The 22,507-nt window shown below is 35.2% G+C and overlaps 2 protein-coding genes and 1 pseudogene across 2 annotated transcripts; 1 reads left to right on the top strand and 2 right to left on the bottom strand.

The window, feature by feature from the left end:
* Nucleotides 1-524: 524 nt before the first annotated feature.
* On the top strand, nucleotides 525-5,394 carry LOC115713115 (mRNA export factor GLE1-like; annotated as a pseudogene).
* Nucleotides 5,395-12,000: 6,606 nt separating this feature from the next.
* Nucleotides 12,001-15,722, bottom strand: LOC115711972 (E3 ubiquitin-protein ligase RGLG5). Its single transcript, XM_030640171.2, has 11 exons — nucleotides 15,096-15,722; nucleotides 14,554-14,638; nucleotides 14,302-14,442; nucleotides 14,081-14,194; nucleotides 13,902-13,999; nucleotides 13,698-13,777; nucleotides 13,506-13,611; nucleotides 13,273-13,400; nucleotides 13,039-13,168; nucleotides 12,864-12,920; nucleotides 12,001-12,779 (listed from the first exon to the last, which is right to left on the bottom strand). The coding sequence occupies exons 1-11, from the start codon at nucleotides 15,330-15,332 to the stop codon at nucleotides 12,699-12,701; spliced, it is 1,257 nt and encodes a 418-aa protein (XP_030496031.2). The 5' UTR covers nucleotides 15,333-15,722; the 3' UTR covers nucleotides 12,001-12,698.
* A 689-nt stretch (nucleotides 15,723-16,411) lies between these two features.
* On the bottom strand, nucleotides 16,412-20,161 carry LOC133036755 (uncharacterized). Its single transcript, XM_061113485.1, has 2 exons — nucleotides 20,155-20,161; nucleotides 16,412-20,040 (listed from the first exon to the last, which is right to left on the bottom strand). The coding sequence occupies exons 1-2, from the start codon at nucleotides 20,159-20,161 to the stop codon at nucleotides 16,412-16,414; spliced, it is 3,636 nt and encodes a 1,211-aa protein (XP_060969468.1).
* Nucleotides 20,162-22,507: the final 2,346 nt, after the last annotated feature.

Here is a 22,507-nt window from a genome sequence, read left to right as displayed (position 1 = left end):
TTATATATATCTATATCGGAGTCGGATATGGTGCGGATAGTATTATTCCCGCCCCCGCCCCATCCCCGCTTCGAGTATTGAAATTGTCCCCCACCACCGCCCCATTAACCACCAAGACGGGGAATCCCCACCCCATTAGGGACGGGTCCCCGCGGTTACCCATCCCCGTCGTATAAATTTCCATCTCTATTGTTTAGCACATGTTCTTTTGCAGAGAATAATCTTGTCAAAATCACTATGACCAAGATAGAATGTCATAGATAATCCATAGTCATTCATTACTTATTCTTGATGTATATGATTCTTAGATCCAGATACAACTAAGAGTTTGTTGTAATAGGTGTGGTTACTTGGTCTTAGAATATAAACTTGATTTTTATACATTAACATAAACTTATGAAAGTTAAGAATCATTAAGAATCTGCGAGTCTCTGGAGATTGCCATAATGCCATCAAAATCATGTCCAAGATTGTTGGGAGGGAATTGATTGTTAGAGACATCAAAAGATTTCATCATTTTAAGGATGGAAAATGCTCTTATGGAGATTACTGGTAATCTCTATGATTGGCTTTTACTATTATACATAGCTGACAAAGATTCCTCCCTCAATACAATGATTGTGTAAAGCTTAAAAAATTGACAAGATTGATAGGATTTTATGGAGATGAGCACCAGTTCTTCTAGTTGTAGCAAGTGGCCATTTGCAGTTATATAATGTGTTATCCTGTTGCTATGAATTCAATCAATTATTTTCTAGAATGTTAAATATAATAACTACTTTCCTTTCTTAAGTCTGCTTTAAAGTTAATTGAAAAGAGAATTTAAACTTGTTCAAAAACAAAAAAAGAAAAAAAAAAGAAAGAAAGAAAGGGAGAAACTTAAACTGTGGTGTTGCTTGGCGATTACTGAACAATCTCTTTCATTCAGTGTGGGGTTTCTAACAGTCAAGAACCAAAAATCCTAACTCAGTTGATGTTCGTGATTGCGTTTTGAGACACGAACGGAAGAGAGGGAGTAGATAGTAGATTGCAGAAACCCTATTATTTTGGGGAACCGAAGGTTTTCTAATTGAAGTTTTACACAATGTAAGTTTCAAGCTTGATTCTTTTTTGTTATTTCATATTCTGCTTAAATTTTCTTTTGCATATTAGTTACGTATAGTGAGAAAGTGCTGTTTTTTTCTTCTTCTTTTAAGTGGGTTCAGATTTTGTTGATTATCATCTATGAACAAAGTTATGAATTTTGACATTTTTAATTGACTGAAAATTTACGATTTTTAAATCGTATAAGCAAAGGGGGTGTTGATATGATGGGTTGTTTCTGATTTGTGGGATCAATTTGGATTTGTTTAGGGGAGCTGTTAAGTTGGAACTTCGTTGCCCCAAAAGTGTTGAGGGAATTGCAGCCGACCCTGAACCAGATTAGAGTTTTGATGCTCTTTTAACAGAACTTAATGCATTGGAAACAAAACTTAGTTGCTCTTCCAAAATTCCAATGCCATTCACTAAAGTGCAATCACAGTAAGTATGTCTGTTTGTGATTTAGATAACTGCTTGGTGCAAATGTGTTTTTTTACTAAGCTTTCAGCTATAAATTGTGTATGTACTTTCAAATGGGAAGAGTGTAGAGAGAAGTTCTAGGCCATTTGTAATGCGTGTCCTCGACGATGAGGTGGATGACATTGACAGTGCATATGAGGAAGCCCAAGATCAAAGCTCTCTTTCTGCTAATCGGTTTAATTTTAACGACCTTTATGTTAGGTATACATTTTTAACTGGCCTTGATTGCTTTTCTTTTTATACTTTTCCATGTTTGTATCAATCGAAGTCTTCTGTCATGCATCCCTATCCTGTCATCTGAAAGCTTTATTTAACTGTTATGCCATATCACATTGTTTGTTGGAGATTTCACTAGTTCCTATCAATACTTTGTATTTTCTTGTTTATCTCTTAGTGATGATGATGACTCTGAGAATGAGTCAGCTCTTAAAATTCAGCCATACTTGATGGAAGAAACGGGTTTGGTGGAAGGAGGTTTGATGGAGTTAACCAGTGAACATCAGTTTGGGGTCAAGGTCTGCACCTATGTAGCTGATGATGTTTTGTCTTTTATAGAATTTGTGCATTATTTTTGTTGCAACTTGCAAATTGTATAATTATTCAACTAGTATCAAGAATAACCAAGGCACATATCTCTTGAAGAGTTTTTCTCATACCTTTTGGCTACATACTCAAGCTCCAGGGTTTCCCTGCAAATATTATATTTCTCCTTCTTATGTTCATAGAATTCCCTTCTTGGGTATGACAATATTAATTGGCTCAATTACAGGAGGAGATTAGGAACAAAATCTTTGCAATAGAGTCAGATCTGATGAGTGAAAATGACAAGGTTGCTTCTGCATTTCTTCAAGTTGATAAGTACGGAGAAGCAAGGCGTGAAAATGAGAGAAAGCTTGACACCCAATATCAACGAAAAATGTAAGACCGCAATAACTTTGCTATAACACTGTTTTTTTCAATGGTTTCTACTCTTTTTTGCATTTTTTATTTGTTCTAAGTCTGATTTGGAATTTCTGTTTTCTAATTACTTGCCATCATCTGTAGTGCCAAGGCACTTGATAATCACTTGACTGCTATCCAAAGGGACCATGAACTCAGGTCCCTGATTGAAGAAAGGAAAATAAGAAGTGATGCGGCTTATGGAGGGGCCAAAAGAAAAGAGAAAGCTCTCCTGGAAGAAAAACTCCGCCAAGAAAAAGCCAAAGCAGAAGCTGAGGTTTGTTGCCTTTTCCCAAATTATTCATTTCTTTTGGTAGATGCATAAAGATGGTTGTTAAATTCCTCTATTCTTTCTTGTATAGTCCTATGCACGTATTCTTCTAGATATAATCTTAGTGTGCTTTGGTATTATTATCTTGGTTTTATGCTGTTAGGACTAAAAGTATTTTCACATGCAGGCAAAACTCAGAGCTGAAGAAGCAAATAGGGCTGCAATGGAAGCTCAGCAAAGAGCAACAAAAGAGGCTGTTGAAAGGGAGGCCAATGAAGCGTCAAGCCAGGGTGCAGTTCAGAAAGATGCTTCAGGACTGCAAATGAAAGCCAAAACCAAGGAATCTGAACTTGGAAAACCAATAACATCAGCATCAGCAGGTAATTTGGCTATCAGGCAATATATAGCAACCTTGTACTGATCTATAGATATAATCATTTGCTCTTTCATCTAAAAATCTACCTTAGCCCTAGGTTTCATAATGACCAGCTAGGTTTGGGTATTGGAAACAGTTCTTTACGACACCCCACTGTATTCTTCTCTTCTTTTATTCGGTTGTATATATAGGAATCGTGTCGGGACTCGGGAGATCCTATATTGTTCTGTAGTCATTTCATTTAGTGGTTTATGTTTGAAACTGCATTTTGATACGCAACTAGAATGAGGGGTCAAGTGGTTAAATAATAGAATTAGTTAATAGAGGGGTATATGTGTAATAGTAGTATTGAGCACTGGATGTGATGAAATAGAATAGTATATTTGGAATCGGTTAAGGAGTAGAGGAACATGAGAATTATATTGTAATAGAGCTTTTGCTATTGGGAGAGTTGAGGTCTCTCTAATACCTCCTTATTCTAGTGTGTTCTATCTCTTTAATCAGTAACAATAATTATCAGAGTTGCCTATTTTCATTTACTTCCATCTCTGTTTTTTTCGCCTATTGATTTGAGGATCCCTACTTGGGGGGTACTCTCTATCACATCCATTAGGCAAGCAAGCTCCTAATCGTTTTATTTGATGTTTTAAATATGGCCACTGTGGCTATTTAATTTTAATTTACTTGCTTTGCTCGGAGTGGATATTTGAATAAATGAAAGATTCAAATACTGAAACAAAGTTTTGGTATTGCAGGTTGTTTCACATTGTGGAAGCCCTGGTAGTGCTTCTTTTGCATGCGGTTACGTCCTTGTTGTTGTCAGTCAAGAGGTAAATAAAAAAGTTCATGATATTGTTAGTGTTCTTCATTTGCATTCTCTTCTGTATTCTTCTCAGGTGCCCTTTTGTTTTGGTTTTGCTACAAGTCAGGCTACAACTGACCAGAAATTTTTAATAACAAAATATAAAAACAAAATTGGTCTTTAATGGATGGCAAAAAATGCTTGAAGAAACTAATTGACCCAATAATAAATAGAAAATAATAGCAAGAAAAAGAAGAAGGAAAATGTTTGGATGGAATGCCTCTTTATTTACAATTCAATTAATTTTGGCACCATACTAGTGTTGGTTTTTCTTCTTTCCATATCTTGTAATATCGTAAGAAAATACACGACCTGATATGCTAATTGTGATATGTTTCAGGTTCCACATCTTATGGATCTTATTCTTGCCGAGCTACACAAAGCTTGCATCTATACAGTTCCAAAGCACATAGTATACACACAGGTGATCAATTGCCATCATTTTGTTAATTATGAATTTGGATAATTTGGGATCTTTATTGTTTCAAAGGTAGGACAGTATGTTAGGTCGGATCAATTTGCCATAATTTGCTACCTAATCATTAAAGATTATTTAATACTGCAGTCAGCTTTCGAATCAAAAGAAGCATATTGCAAGACTCTTGGATTTCGAGAAGACGAAGGAAAGATTGAGAATGTTGAGGACTATTTAATACGATTAGAATCATACATGAAACTATACGGCGCTCTGGTTCAGGTAAGACAGTGTTTACTTTCGCCCAATTATTGATAATTTGAATTGTCACGCAGCTCAAATCAAATCAGTTCTCTGCCATACTTTTTTTTGTTTCTCTATATGGAAAAAAGCTAACAAATGTTATTTGGTTGTTAGACTGAAATAAACGGCTTTCAAAACACGCATGGGTTGAAAGAAGGTTGGGCTTGGATTGCAAGATTCTTAAACGCTCTCCCTGCTAATAGATATACTGCTGTTGCATTAAGTGCATTCCTGCATGTAAGTCATCGAAAACCAAAATACATTTTCTTTTACTCTGAAACAAAACAGGAACACCCTCTACAATTTGGTAGCTTGAACAGATGGCAGGATATGCTCTCTTCAAAAGATACAAATCCCAGTTCAGAAAGATTTTGAGCATCATCTCTGACAACTTTTTGAATGCTCTAAGATATCGGGAAAATACGGCATTGGACACAGTCATTGCGGAAATTCAGTCCTACATAGAAGACAACAAGTTTCTTGAAGAGCCAGAAGGAAGAAGCCTGGAGACGTCGTTGCTATTGAGTGTCGCGGTGCCTGACCAAAACTCATATCAACACACTGATCCCCAAAACTCGTATCAACACAGTGATCCCCGAAACTCATACTCTTATCAACGCAAGGATCCCCGAAACTCGTACTCATATCAACGCAAAGATCATTATTAATGATTGATTATTCATGTGTATATATACGTATGCAATTTGCATAGTATTTAGTTGTGTTGCACAGTATTTGCAATCATTTTTATGTAAGAAAATTTTGATTGTCAAAGTTGCTGATAGAATTCATTTCAAGCAAATTACATGCTGAGTAAATTACACTTATAACCAGTCCCTTTTACAACAAATACCCACATCAGCAAACTTACAATAGAAAATAAACAACTTGACTCAGCCCTAGGTGGCTTCGCCTCTACTGTATTAAGAAATAGGAGTTAGTTACAACTGTTATTGTAACTAACTCCTAGATCTGTGATAAACCGACTCAGTACAAGTATATAAACATCAAATCAAAGCAAATACAAGTAGAGAATACAGATGAGAGAGAGAGAGAGAGAGAGAGAGAGAGAGTAAACCCTAGTTCTTTGAAGACCTCAGCTCCAAGATCCAGATACAAGAATGGAGTTCTCGTGGTGAGGAATCAGAAGGAAGGTTGTACATGCACAACAACAAGAAATAGAGTTAGATCGAGAACAAAATCAGAAGAAAAACAAATACAAAAATTGTACAAAAGAGAATCGAGTTTACCTGGTCGTTCTTATGTGACAGGAAGCTCTAAAACTTGTAAATCGACATTGTTTGATAGTGGATATCAAGCTAATCTATGAGACGAGCTTCACAGAGACGTAGCCCTAATTTTGGGTGAACTCTGAAATATTTTCTAGTGTTTTCTTTCCTTTACTTTGTTTTTCATTTACTAAACTCAAATTTGTGTGCGTGTGGGTAAGGATCCTAGGGTTTCTACTGGGATCGAGCAAGTTCTTGTGAAGAACTTGCTCTACTAGGGTTTCCAGTTTCGAATCTGAGAGGTTGAGTGTTTGAGTGTTAGGGCTTCGAGACTCTTCCTGAGAAGTCTTTAAGCCTAGGTTCAATACGACACAAAGTTTAGTGTCCTGGGGTTTAAACGTTGCCGCTTTTGTCTAAACTTAAATTAGACAAAGGAAAGGTCGGTTTTGACCTTATATACTGATATTAAGTGTTTTGTTGGTGTAGGTCAGTTTGGTCAAAAATCCTATAGTGGTATCAGAGCCTGGTTTGGCTAAGGAAGATCAACAAAATTGAAGAAAGAATATCAGGAAGGAAATTGGCAAGAAATCTTGAAAGAAAGATTAACAATCAAGAATTCACTCAAAACCTAAAAGAAGATCAAAGTTTTGAACAAATTCAGATCCAGAAATAGAAACATCACAAACTGAGATTTCTAAAACTATATCTGATTTCAATTTTATTAAGATGAGTAACATAAAAGTTGATATTGATAAATTTGATGGTACAGGTGATTACAGAATTTGGAGAAGGAAAATTAGGTCTCTCCTAGCTCAACAAAAACTGCTAAGGGTGCTACATGAACCTATTGAATGGCCAGAAGGAACCTCAAAGATTCAGCAGGAAGAATACTTAGAAACTGCTACTGGAATCCTAATCTTCAATCTATCACATACAATAATTAGATTGGTAGACAAGGAAGAGACTCCATCAAAGATTTAGAAAAAGCTAGAAGAGCAGTTTCAACAGAAATCTTTGACAAACAAGATTTATCTCAAGGAAAGGATCTTTGGTTTCACAATGAATTAATCCAAAACCTTAGATCAAAATCTTGATGAATTCTTGAGAATGCATATTGAGCTTGCAAACTCAGGGGAAAATGAAGTACTCAGTGATGAAAACCAAGCCATCATCATACTTAATTCACTGCCAGAAACTTACAGAGAAGTAAAAATAGCAATTATGGAAGAACCTCTATCACTCTTGATGAGGTTATCTCTGCCTTAAAATCAAAGGACTTAGAGATGAAGTCAGAAAGGAATGGTGGCTCTAATGGTGAACTAAATCTGAGTAGAGGCAGACCTACTCAAAGAAAGCCTTGGCATGGGAAAGGAAGGAGTCAAAGTCATAGCAGGGGTCCAAACAAAGGACAAAATAAAGGAAGACCTAACTCTAAAGGGCCACAAGACACTGAAGGATGCTATAACTGTGGAAAACCTGGGCATTTCAAGAAAGACTACTATTTCTTGAACAAAAACAGAAAGAACAAATTTAATGGGCAAAGAAATTACTACGATTCAGATTCCAGAAACCCTAAAAATAAAACAGATCACCAAAATGCTAATTTGAGTGACTGTTATGAAGATGGGGAAGTTTATGTTGCAGGGTCATCCTTTAAAGATGATTGGATACTTGACTCTGGTTGTACTTTTCACATAACTAATAATAGATCTATTTTAACTGATTTCAGGGACTCTACTAAAGGAAAAGTGATTCTAGGGAATGATCAAAGCTGTGAAATTAAAGGAGTAGGAACAGTGGCATTTAAAATGCATGATGGAGTCACTAGATCACTAACAGGGGTAAGATATGTACCTGATTTGTCTAGAAATCTTATTTCACTAAGTGTGCTTGATGATTTGAAAATAGAAAGCAAAATCAAAGATGGACAAATGAAAATTTGCAAAGGATCTATGACTATATTCAAAGGAGTTAAGAAAGAAGGCCTATACTACATGATAGGAGAACCTATAGCTAGAAGTAACAACACTGTTGGATAAAACAATATTTTGCAAAGTCCAGAAGATGCTAAAGCTATTCTATGGCACAGTAGACTTGGACACATTGCAGAAAAAGTCTTGCAAATTGTTAATGAACAACAACTGCTAGGAAAAGATAAAATCAGCAAGGTGGAATTTTGTGAGCATTTCATACTTGGAAAACATCATAGGCTGAAATTCAAAACAGAGACACATAAATCTAAAGGTATATTGGATTATATACATTCAAATTTATGGGGCCCTGAAAAGACACCAACCCATGGAGGTAACACTTATTTTATGTCTATAGTTGATGATTTTTCTAGAAAAGTATGGATCTTTTTACTTAAGAATAAAAATGATGCTTTTCAAAGGTTTAAACACTGGAAAATACTTGTTGAAAATCTTACTAACAGAAGGATTAGAAACCTAAGGACAGACAATGGTCTAGAATTTCGCAAAAATGAATTTGATATGTTTTGCAGAGAAACAGGGATTCAAAGGCATAGAACAGTCAGATTAACACCACAACAAAATGGTGTTGCAGAAAGGATAAATAGAACCATTCTGAACAAAGCCAGATGTATGTTAATACAATCTGGTTTGTCACATGGTTTCCGGGGAGAGGTTGTTATGACATCTGCTTATCTTATAAACAGATGTCCCTCAAGTGTTATTGAATTCAAAACACCAAAGGAAAGGTGGTCTGGTAAACCACCTGATCTCTCAAATCTAAGAGTGTTTGGTTATAGTGCATTTGTGCACCAAAGTGTTGGCAAGCTTGAACCTAGAGCTATAAAAGGGGTTTTTCTAGGATATCCTGAAGGAGTTAAAGGCTACACAATCTGGTTAAGAGAAAAAGGGGGTTTTAAAACTATAATTAGCAGGGATGTTATATTTAAAGAAAATGAATTTCCTTGTTTACTTAAAACTAACCCTGCAGGTACAGTAGATACTAACCATGCAGGTACAATACAGTTTGATCCTATTCTATGGAGGCTAGATGATCAAGAAGAACCTGATATAGATCAGGTGGAACCAGCTCGAAATGAACCTGATCAAGATCAGGTGGAACATACAGAAAACTCTAACAGGGAGGAACCACAGAATGAAGAGCAATAGGGAGATGAAAATGAGGTTATTCAACCCACTGAAGCTCTAAATGACTACCAATTGACTAGAGACAGAGAGAAGAGGACACCAAAGCCTAATCTTAAGTATAGTTTCAATATATGGAATGAAGACATAGCCTATGCCTTCATGTCAACTATGGAATCACTAAATACAGAGCCTTAAACATATGAGGAAGCAATGACAGGGCCAAATGCTAAGAAGTGGTTTAAAGCTATGGATGAGGAGATGGTTTCACTAAAGAAAAACAGAACCTGGATAATGATTCCAAGGCCTAAATGGAAAAGGATAATAGCATGTAAGTGGGTATACAAGCATAAAGAGGGCAGATTCAAGGAAGAACCTATAAGATTTAAGGCTAGGTTAGTAGCCAAAGGATTTACACAGAAAGAAGAAGTTGACTACAATGAAATATTCTCACCAGTAGCCAAGTACAAGACTATAAGGATAATGTTATCTATAGCAAATCAATTTGACATGGAAATTGATTAAATGGATGTTACTACAGCTTTCTTACATGGAGACCTAGAAGAGGAGATCTATATGGAACAGCCTAAAGGTTTTGAAGTTGAAGGAAAGAAAGATATGGTCTGTAAGTTGGTTAAGTCCTTATATGGACTCAAACAAGCTCCCAGACAATATAATAGAAAGTTTGATGCTTTTATGTTAAAGCATGAGTTTAACAGGAGCTACCATGGCACTTGTTTATACTATAAAGGAAGCTCTATAAAGGATGTCATCTATCTACTGCTATATGTAGATGACATGCTTATTATAAGCCAAGAAAGGTCTAGGGTTGATATGGTCAAAAATCTGCCCAAGACAGAATTTGAAATGAAAGATCTTGGTAATGCTACCAAGATCCTTGGGACTTCTATCCTAAGAGACAAGGATAAGGGAAAATTGATTCTTAGACAAGAAGACTACATTGAGAAAATCATAGATAAGTTTTCTATGAGAGATGCTAAGGTTGTTAAGCAACCAATTACTAGTCAGTACACTCTTTCTAAGGAGCAAAGTCCTAAAACAGAAAAGGAGATTGAAGCTATGAAGGATGTGCCCTATTCTAATGCAGTAGGATCAATCATGTATCTTATGGTAAGTACAAGACCTAATTTAGGCTATGCTATGAGTGTACTTAGCAAGTACATGGAAAATCCAGGAAAAGTTCACTGGTTGGCCATGAAATGGATGTTTAGATACCTACTTGGGACAGCTAAGGTTGGATTAGTATACAAGAAACAGAATGCCAGCACTATAATTGAAGGCTCCAGTGATTCTGATTATGCTGGGGATAGAGATAATAGGAGATCTACATCTGCCTATTTCTTTATGATTGGAGGTAATTGTGTTAGTTGGAAAGTCCAGCTTCAACCTGTTGTGGCTTTATCAACAACAAAGGCTGAGTATGTTGCCACAACAGAAGCTATAAAGGAAGCTATATGGCTAAAAGGACTAATGAATGAGCTTAAACTACTTAAGGGTGTGCCTACTGTGTATTCAAATAGCCAGAGCTGTATATTTCTATGAAAAAATCCTATGTTCCATGATAGAACAAAGCACATAGAAATCAAGTATCACTTTATACGGGATAAAGTGACTCAAGGTGAAATAGACATTGAAAAGGTGCCTACTGAGGATAATCCAGCAGACATGGGTGCTAAAATTGTGACTCTTAACAAGTTCACACATTGTATGAACTTGTTAAGAATCGACTCAGGAGACTAAAGGTAGGACCTATCAAGCTAAGACTCTCAGAGATAAACACACATACATCAGAACTGGTTATAAGAGGAATTCAGGTGGAAATTGTTGAGTAAATTCCACTCATAACCAGTCCCTTTTACAACAAATATCCACATCAGCAAACTTACAACAGAAAATAAACAACTTGACTCAACACTAGGTGGCTTCGCCTCTACTGTATCAAGAAATAGGAGTTAGTTACAACTGTTATTGTAACTAACTCCTAGATCTGTGATAAACCGACTCAGTACAAGTATATAAACATCAAATCAAAGCAAATACAAGTAGAGAATACAGATCAAAAGTAAGAGAGAGAGAGAGAGAAAGAGTAAACCCTAGTTCTTTGAAGACCTTAGCTCCAAGATCCAGCGACGAGAATGGAGTTCTCGTGGTGAGGAATCAGAGGGAAGGATGTACATGCACAACGACAAGAAATAGAGTTAGATCGAGAACAAAATCAGAAGAAAAACAAATACAGAAATTGTACAAAAGAGAATCGAGTTTACCTAGTCGTTCTTATGTGACAAGAAGCTCCAAAACTTGTAAATCGACATTGTTTCATAGTGGATATCAAGCTAATCTCTGAGACGAGCTTGACAGAGACGTAGCCCTAATTTTGGGTGAACTCTGAAATATTTTCTAGTGTTTTCTTTCCTTTACTTTGTTTTTCATTTACTAAACTCAAATCTGTGTGCGTGTGGGTAAGGATCCTAGGGTGGGATCGAGCAAGTTCTTGTGAAGAACTTGCTCTGCTAGGGTTTCTAGTTTCGAATCTGAGAGGCTGAGTGTTTGAGTGTTAGGGCTTCGAGACTCTTCCTGATAAGTCTTTAAGCCTAGGTTCAATACGACACAAAGTTTAGTGTCGTGGGGTTTAAACATTGCCGTTTTTGTCCAAACTTAAATTAGATGAAGGAAAGGTCGGTTTTGACCTTGTATACTGATATTAAGTGTTTTGTTGGTGTAGGTCAGTTTGGTCAAAAATCCTACATTACATACTATATTTACTGGTAATATTGTATTATGCTGTATCGAGTTAATTTTATTATGATAAAAGATATAAGCAGTTAAGCACACTGCCCATAACTTGATTTATCCCATCTTTCAAGGCGAAACTTTACTGTTTTTGATCTCTTTTATAATAAAGGAAAGGTTTTATAGTATATATATACTATATGGTATACTATACATAATCAAGACTTATTTACAAAATGTCTTTTCTTTAAAAAGGAAGGCCATGGTTAAAAGATGACTCGGCCTCAATCAGGTATGAAACTAGGCTACCAAATAAAATTTGTCACAACAAGAAGGGCAAAAAGGTCATGCTTAGCTAAGGCATGAGCAGCCCATTTACATTACAACACTGGAAACTTACACAAAGGAAACATTATCAAAAGCATTACATATGTCTAAAATCTCTTGAAGGATATTACTCAAATAAGAATCTCAGAAAGATTTATGCAAAAGCTTAAGGATGAGGACTTGACAATCAGCTTCCATCACAAGATTAGTGAACTAACATTGGCGGGGCACTGACGAAGACCATACAAGACAGCATGGGCTTCATCCAAGAGAGGAGGAAAAATAGCTTTCAAGTGCCAAACTGCATAGAGTAGGACTTGGTCATCAGAGTTAGGAACCACTAGACCCATCCCTACATTACCTCCCACCACATCAACATTGGCTTTCAGCATACCAGCCATAAGCCACAAACAAGTCCTGCACATCCTTGAATAGTCCACTTTTGATAAAAATTGTCACATTATTGGTGTGCAAAGGTTTTAATGTCTTTCCTATGATTAACAACCTTTTCAAGTGTCATGATAACATGAGAACTATCATGTTGACTGACTAGTAGAGCCTTATTCTAGTTTTGATTGAGCTCCGGCAAATGGGGCATGTTTGGAGCACTTCTCCACAGTCAAAACAAGTCTGTCAAAACACAGAAACATATCTCAAATTTATGAACATGAGTCTCTGAAAGAAGATTGATAACAAGAGGAGAGAATGACATACCTGATGCCCACAACCAAAGGCCAAGTTTTTTGTGTTAGTTAGACAAATGGGGCAGACCTGAATAAGTATGTATATCAGTAAAGAGCAATATGAATGTATGATGATTTTTCTTAACCATATCACTAAACAAAAAGACCAAAAGTATCAAAATATATTAAAGAAAACAGATGAGTACCCTATTATCATAAGTAGAAGTACTTTGAAAACTGCTTGAACTGTTAAGTTGTATGCTGCTTCTAGAAGGTACATCAGCAATGAATGGTGGAGGAAGAGGTTCTCTATGAGGAGCATTTCTACTTTGTCGACTGAGTGTCATAGGAAAATAATAAAGGGTGTGAATTTTCAAGTTATTAAAGGCAACAAAATCAACAAGCAAAAACTGTTTTGAGTACTAAGATTTGGCTATTACCCTAGTATGCCGAGCTCCAACGTTGCTTTGTATTGAGATGGTATTTCCATCAAAGCTGATAGAGCAAAGTCTGTTTGCTTTCTCATTGGATTTACATTCTTTGACATAATCTCAGTGAAGTTCACAAACTACATGCACAACCAAAAAGAAGTGTCGTTCAGTTAAGCACATATTGAAAGGCAGTCATAACTGCATTATCATCAATTTCATATGGACTACAAAAATTTTCCTACCTGAAAATTGTCAAATGCTCGTGAAGGAATGTTATCATCGAAGTCCCTCATCATATCCCAAGGCCCATCTCCAACCCCAACTAAGATTATTGACAATGGATAATCACTGCCAAGCAACACAAAATGGATATGAAACCACAAGGTTTGCTAATATATGTGCTTGTATAAAAGTAAAGGCCATGAGTGGCATACCTTGCCCTTACAATTGCATCAATTGTCTTCTGTTCTTGTGAGCTAAGTTTCCCATTTCTTGTATCCACACTTCTTGTTACCTAAGGCAGCACAAAGTTTTTGTAAAGTACTATCATGACAAAAGAAACTTATACAAGGAATAATCATATATTGTTCATGTTTTCAAGGAAGAATTTCAAACCAAAGATTAAGGAAGTTTGTAACCTGTCCATCAGCAATGATCAATAGAACATGATACTGGCCACGACTTTGCTCGACTATAGTCATGGCCATCTCAATCACAGGCGCAAAAGATGTAGGTCCTGCAACCAAATAGGGAAGAATTTTTTTACCACGGAGTAACTAAACATCAAAAGAAAGCTATGCAAAGAATTCAAGTTTACCTGCCAGGCGAAGGTGGGGAACAATCTCTCTATATCGAGTTAGTACTTCCTCGAATCCATTACAATACCTTTGATTTGGATAGAAGTTGAAAACATCTTTGTCATGTGTTGATGCTACATATTAATATGAGAGACAATATGTTAACTCAAATTCCATTGTCCAAAGAAAAAGTTCAATGTCAGAACAAAACTCAAACACAATACTTTTTCTGTGAACTCACCATCTCCAAATCCATAACATGGAATTAAGTTATCTTCATCAAAAGCTGATAAAGTATTTCCAATGATTGATATTGCTTGTTCATATGGATTTAGATCATTTCCTATGTGGTGTAAGCTTTTGTGGTTGAATGACCTTGAACCTTTACATATCAGAGACAACAGAGTTTTTATTTAAGTATTTATAATATCTTTTTTTAACAAGTATATTCTGGTATAGTTAAACATGTCCAAACCATCATCATAAACCAAACCTGTCCATTCATTGCTCTTTGTGAAATCAATTCCAACAATTAGATTAGAAGATTCAAGCCCAGCATGTGCAAGAGCAGAGGTAACCTGTGGATTATATAAGTTCAAACTCTTACTTTTGCAGACCAAAAAAACCAACTTACTTGCACTACATTTTTGCCTTATATTCTACTGAGAATCTTACTTTTTTATATATATATGCTAAACTAACTTTTATATAAGATGTTTTCCCCATGTGATTTTTGCTTTAAGAATCTTACTTTTATATATATGCTGAAGTTGACTTTGAGTCAAATCACAACAGTTCATCTTTTTTAAGAGGACTAAAAGACATGTAATCCATGAAAAGACATGCATATATACTTACAGATAAACAATATATAATTCTTACAGGTTAAGACTCCTCTCCAAAAAAAAGAAAAATGCAAGTCAAAAATAGTGACGTCAATGTTAAAAATGTAAATATTAGTATTATGTTTAGTTTGACTTGTTAATTTATGAGATGAAATTGCATATATACATATATGTATAGTAAGTAACCAACCTCATCTAAGGAATGGTAATCATCAGAAATCCTTGAGTATTTTCTATCCAAGTTTCTTTTTGGTGATCTATGGCCATAAGATGATGATGAAGAAGGTGCATAGTGATGTTGAGGAGTTAAGTAGGGGCTTTGTTGAGGCAAAGGTGACTGAGGATAGCCATAATTATCCCACGACCTGTAAAAATCATCAGAAAATTTTCTCTGATCACTTGAATTTTTTGATGAGTTAGTTCCCATGACCCCTTTAAAAATCTACTTCTAGTTGCAAAGAAAATCTCAGATTGCAATCAATGAAACTCCTTTAATTAGATTATGATGTGAAAAACTTCTATTCGTATATCAATATATATAATGTATTATGTATATGCAGTTTCATATATGTATAAAAATCCAACAATTGTGAAATAAAGAAGAAAAATCCCATGTGGAATAATTAGGCGGCTAGAAGAGACTCTGTCAAACCTTTGTTTTTCTCTTTCAATTATATAATTACGTGTATATAAATTTTTCGTTAATTTATAGTGAAAAATCGCTTTAAGAAACTTAAACAAGGATGGAGAAATGAGTGTTTCTGACTTTGATCATAAACATCATTAAATATGATCCATAGGGAGAAAAAAATGGTGTACTATATCTTTTGATGGAAGTTGCCTTGAAATGCGAATATAAGGTTTAGTCAACTGCTTATATTTATGTACATTAAATTATACTTTTAAACAACTAGTCATATATGAAATTTAGGTTTATATTAAGAGCTAATTAGATATAAAAATATATTTATATGGATGTTGGTCATATTGACGAAGATATTGTATTTTCACGATACTAATTAATATGAAGTGGAAAATGCTATAATACATAAGACAATTGGTTGGGAACTGCTTCTCATTATTGTAGGCTGTGTTTCATTCATATCATGACTAGGACGGTCAACTACTCTGTTACATTGTGATTTCTTAGTCGGTCAATTCAATCAAAGTTTTTACTTTTATTTCTCTAGAAAGAAATACATTAATTTGAATCTATAATAATTTATTATTTATTTTAAGGTATGCAATCACAATTACGGGTGATCCAATCGCTCACATCGTACAGTTTAAATCTTTTATGATTTGTATTTTTGCCAAATTATATGGTGGTGGTGCAATTTACAATTTTAAATTGTATAAAAGGAGTTTAAATTGCACCATATTATAACAAAGTAATAATTTTTTAAATATAATTTTTAAATTATCTAAATTCATAGATATGCAATTGTGATTAAAATTTATTATTTTTATTTTTTATTTTTTTTTGAATAAAAAGTTTCATTAAAATCAGGCCTCAGCCTGAACAATGTCACATAAGAAAGAAGGAGCATTCAGCTCATTAAACATTCGATCTGACGATAAATAAGAGGCCTTAGCAACACAATGGGCAGCCTTATTTGCAGAACGATTAACAAAAGAAACAAGGACATTATTTAAAGTAGATAAAATAGTACGACAGTCCTCAACTAACAACCCAAATTGAGATGGCATATGAACTGAGCTGTTAATTGCTTGAACCACAACCAAAGCATCAGACTCAAGAACCACCGCATCCCACCCTTTGCGCTTTATCCAACTAAGCGCCTCCTTGATACCAATCACCTCAGCAATCTCTGCAGACACACAACCCCATCTACTCCCAGAGATAGCTTCAAGAAGCCTACCATGACTATCACGAGCAACACAACCAAAACCGAATTTATGTTGAGTTTCAAAAGTGGCACCATCAACATTTACCTTGACCGTAAAGACATTAGGTTTACGCCAACTATTACTGTTCGAAATACCCCCCGTAGCAAACATAGCAGTAGGAGCTTCAAACTTTGTAATTTTCCATTGGCCAAGGACATGTTTTGCCGATTTAACCACCTCCAAAACAGTTCGGTTTTTGCTTTGCCATTGCACTTCATTTCGAGTATTCCAAATACTCCAACACAACATGGCAGCTTCACAAGCTACAGTCTCACTGCCGGCAGCAAGAATGTCAAAAAACCAGTCACAAAACTCAGCATTTGTACCATTAGCTGACTGGTTTATCGAAGATAAAGCCCAGCATGACCGTGAGAAAGAACAGTCCACCAAGACATGGACAATTGTCTCCACATGCATATTACACAAAGGACATAAAAGATCAACATTAACATGTTTTGAATGAAGTTGTACCTTTGTTGGGAGGCAACCAGAGCAAGCTTTCCAAAGAAAGTGATGAACCTTTGAGGGCACGGGCAGCTTCCAAAAATTATCATCTTGCATGAATAACCAATTTCCTCTTAATGCTTGGAGAAACTTGTAAGCACTTTTGACTGAGTAGAAACCCGAAGATTCCATATTCCAATACCAACCATTAGCAGCCCGAGATTGACTAAGTTGAATACCTCTTATTAAATTGACATCCCGTTCTTCAAACATATCATTAAGAAGCTCAACATCCCAAGAACGCTCCCCCGTTATCATCAAACTAGCCACAGATTGATCCACTAGGCTCGGATTAGAGGACAAAACAAAAGGATTAGAGTCATTTGGTAACCAAGGATCATGTAAAATGCTAACCGTGTTGCCATTAGCAATAGCTCGTCGAGCCCCTTGTTTTACAAGATCTTGAGCTGCCCAAATACTTCGCCAAATAAAACTTGGGTTTTGTCCTAGTTCAGCATTCAGAAAAGAACCATGAGGGAAGTACCTTGCTTTGTAAATTCTCGCCACTAGAGAGTCTTCCATAGTAAGCAAGCGCCAACCTTGTTTGCCCAAGAAAGAAAGATTATAGTCACGGAGGTCGCGAAAGCCAAGACCACCAATATCTTTATGTTGACAAAGTTTCTTCCAACTTATCCAACTCACTCCCCTACTAGAAGAATTTGATTGGTACTTCCACCAAAACTTCGCCATCATTCCTTCAAGGCTCGAACAAATTTCTTGGGTTAAAAGAAAAACACTCATTGCATAGCTTGGTAAGGCTTGCGCTACTGACTTAATCAAGACTTCTTTGCCAGCTTTTGATAAGAATTTAGTCTCCCAGCTAAAAATCTTCTTCTTCATCTTATCCTTCAAAAAACCCAGAATAGCATTCTTATTTTTCCCCATGAAACAAGGAAGCCCCAGATAAAAACTATCATCAGAAGCCGCATTTAACTGCATGAGACCACATAGTCGATCCCTCACAGCCGATGCAACATTTTTGCTAAAGAAAACAGATGATTTAGCAAAATTTACCTGCTGCCCCGAAGCTGACTCATGTTGTTGAAGAAGGCGAAGAACATTTTGAGCTTCATTGTCATTGGCCTTACAGAACACATAACTATCATTAGCAAAAAGCATATGAGACACCACAGGAGAACCCCTAGCCACCCGACAACCAGTCAACCAGTGTTGCCGCTCAAAATGTTTGAATAACAAAGAGAGACCCTCCGCACAAATCAAGAACAAGTAAGGCGACAATGGATCTCCTTGTCGCAACCCTCTGGTAGGAAGAATAGGCCCCATAGAATGGCCTCCATGAGTAATATTATATGAAACTGAAGTAACACAGGACATGATTAAGTGAACCCAATGGCGATGAAAGCCCATTCGAAGCAACATATTCTCAAGAAAGTTCCACTCAACTCTGTCGTATGCTTTACTCATATCAAGCTTGAGAGCCATAAAACCATCCTTCCCAACTCGCTTCCTTTTCAAATAGTGCATAATCTCAAAAGCAACCATAATATTATCCGATATCAATCGACCCGGGAGAAAAGCACTTTGATGATTAGAAATTACCACAGGCAAAACATCTTTAAAACGATTCGCTAAGACCTTCGAAATAATTTTATAAAGCACATTACATAGGGATATAGGCCTCAAATCAGACATAGACTCCGGATTTTTTTTCTTAGGAATAAGCACAATATTAGTATGATTTAACTCTCTTGGAAAAGAACCAACAACAAAGAAATTCTTAACAAGAGTGATAAGATCATTACTTACAGTGCTCCAACATTTTTGATAGAATCCTGGGGTCATTCCATCAGAACCTGGAGACTTGTCGGGATGCATTTGGAAGAGAGCACGACGGACCTCCTCATCCGTAACCGGTTCCAACAACCGATTATTGTGTTCACTAGTGACAGCCGAAGGAACACACTGAAGAACAACATCATCATGCACGGCATTGGCAGTGAATAGCGAAGAAAAATAGTCCACCATAACCGAAGGAAGACTTCCATTCCAATCCACCCAAACGCCATTTGCATCTTTCAACCTTTGTATCGAATTTCTGCGTCTTCTAGATGAAGCCGAAGCATGAAAATATTTAGAGTTACTATCCCCTTCACGCAACCAAAGTTGCTTGCTTCGTTGTTTCCAGAATATCTCTCGTTGCAAAAGCACCTTATTCAGCTTAGCTGAAGCATTGTTAAAGTTCTCAAGAGACATAGCATCACGCCCCCGTTTCCAACGTTGCACTTCCAACTTACATTCTTTAATTCTCTTAGGAAAATTCCCTGAATAATCCTTTCCCCACCGCCCAAGAACCTCACCACAATTCTTAACCTTTGCCATAATTCCACTCGATGCATCATTCCCCCAACAACTTTTTACAATCTCAAAAAACAAAGGTTCTTTCAACCAAGCATTTTCAAATCGAAGCACATGATTTCTAGCAACCACCACTTCATTAACCAACACCAAATTTAAAGGAGTGTGATCCGAAGTAGATACTTCAAGATTAAAAAGTTTGGCTAAAGGAAAGAAACCTAACCAAGATTGGTTCACCAAAGCACGATCAATACGAACTTCCACCCATTCCGGCTTGCCACGGCTCCGTTCCCAAGTGTATGGGTATCCATACAACTCAAGATCATGTAGGCCATAGTCCACCAAAGTGTCATTAAAACCCTCTACTAACCATCGGGGATAAGGGTTACCACCCTTTTTGTCATCTTGGGAAGTAACATTATTAAGATCACCAATTATACACCAAGGCAAAGTAGACTTACTTTTCAGCTCCCGAATTAAATCCCAAGTTCATTTCCGCAAGTTTCGATTAGCTTCACCATACATTCCCGTCATCCGCCAATGACTTTGATCATAACCACATATTACTACATCAATGTAAGACACCCCATACTCTAGAACTTGACCATCCTCTTCATCTCGCCACAAAAGAGCAACCCCACCACTCTTTCCTTGCTCGTTCAAATCGAAATTAATAAGTGATTAAAATTTATTAAATTACTTAGATAGTAAAATAATATTATGAATAAGTGTTGCTCAACATTTATGTGAAATTTAGACTTAGTGCTCAGGTATATAAATGAATATATAATTAAGATATTATATAAATATAAATATTTGTTGAATTATTTATTGTGGATATATATTTATTAGGCTTAATAGATATAACATGCATAAATTGTCTTCGGCGTGTTGTGGTGGATTTGTAAAGCACCGCGCAAATACATTAACTAAAATAAGCTAATTAAGAAGAAACAAAAACTTAAGAACTTATCTACAAATTAATAAAAATATGACTTTTCCTTATCTCTATATTATTTTAGAGTGTAAGACATTGATTGCTGAAGTTGGTATTAATTTTTCTTTAAGTTTTATTAAGCGATCTGTTAATAAGGTTGCGCATTGTTTGGCGCGATTCTCTCTTATTGAGGCAAATCATATCTTTAGTAGCTTCCCTTTACTTAATGTAATTGCATCCTTAATTTTGGATGATTTAAATTAATAAAATTACCGTTATTATTAAAAAAAAAACTTAACAATAGAAGCCTAACACTTTAACAACAAAAAAACAAATAATAAACTAAAGCTAAATAAGTTAGACCCAATTTAACAAAATAAGCAAATGCAACAAGCTAAGGCAAAACAATGAACAAAAAAGACAAAGTTTTTAAATGTTTAATGATTAAATTATTAGGCAATAGTGTAAACTTTTCATACCGTACCATACTGTATTTTTGTAATGTGAATTTTATAGTTTTGAAATTTTACTGTGTGGTTACAGTTTGAAAAATTACAAAAATTACGGATACAATTTAATTTGAAAAAAATAAGTAAAAATCACACCCCTCCCATGGAAAACACCCTTACTCACAACATTGTTGTTACTTTGACATAAGAAAGGAATATCTCCAAAAAAAAAAAAAAATTAAATAATAAAACTTTTAATATAAAAAATGACAACCCCTAACTTTCCATTCTACCATAAAAACATCTACAAAGTAATAAGGATGGGATTAGTATAAAATATTTAGTAAATATAAGAAAAAATAGCATATTATAAAAAGGGCAATAAAAATTTATAATCTAAAGGTTAGAATTTATTATGTACATGATTTATTCCTTGGACCAATAAGAAACTTGTTAAAATCTTATAAGAAAATGGTATTTTTACTAAGTAACAAAAGTAGTCAAAACCAGTGAAAAAACATGAAGGCATAAATTGATTATTTAGTGGTGAATTTCCGTCCAAACCAACTCAACATCTACAAAATAAAGAAAAGAAGTATATTAATCTCAAATATTTTAATCACTAAAAAAAATCAGACATAATTGTAGAATGTAAAAGCTAAAACATATTTATGAAGTCTTCATTGCTGAAACAGTGTTACCATTATACTTGATTTTTCTTTGAAACTGCCACATGCTTTACAAAACCAAACTAACTATATGTTGGCATTATAAAGCAAAAACATGTTTATATAAAACAAAAAACCAATATTGGTATAAAAACATATAAATTGCATACTTAGCACTTACGTCAACCTAAACCTATAATTCGCAAACTGAAAAAACTCGATGAAATTTACTACCAAAACTGGATAAAAATCTAGTTTATTTTATTGGTTTTGTCAAAAGTGTATAATATTTAAATCTATTAATTTAATCCTAATAGGATTGTAAATAGGTGTAATTCTGTCATCATCTGCAGAAAGTAACAATTCAAGAAACATAAAAAAGAAAAGACAAACAAATGCATAAAATTGGTTGACCCGTTCCTTTATTATGAGTCTTGATGTCTTTGTTTGCTTGTATTTCTCTTTCTAGATTTGTTAATCTTCTGAGTTATTATATGACTTGTGTTAGTTGTTGGTTTTAATCTTTTGATGAGGTTCTGGTCTCAGATTTTATTTATCACTTGAAAATGTTAAATATCTGTTGCACTTGCAGTCATCATTTCGATTCAGTCTAAATTTTGTCTTATTAAATATTTAAGATATATAATGAGTATCGTTTTGGTACACAATATGTGCTACGTTTCTGCAATTTTTTTTGTTTCTTTGGGTCTTCCTCTCCTAAGGAGTAAGCAGTTTTTGTATTAACTAACAGTTTGTTTAGTTTTCTGTTATTAATTTTTCGGTTAGTTAGTTTGTTTCTTGTAAAGACTGTTCAATA

The sequence above is a fragment of the Cannabis sativa genome, chromosome 4, assembly GCF_029168945.1.
Source record: "Cannabis sativa cultivar Pink pepper isolate KNU-18-1 chromosome 4, ASM2916894v1, whole genome shotgun sequence".
In the NCBI taxonomy this organism is placed as follows: domain Eukaryota; kingdom Viridiplantae; phylum Streptophyta; class Magnoliopsida; order Rosales; family Cannabaceae; genus Cannabis; species Cannabis sativa.
Note: the sequence above shows the minus strand (reverse complement) of the source record. Positions and strands in the feature narration are given on the sequence as shown.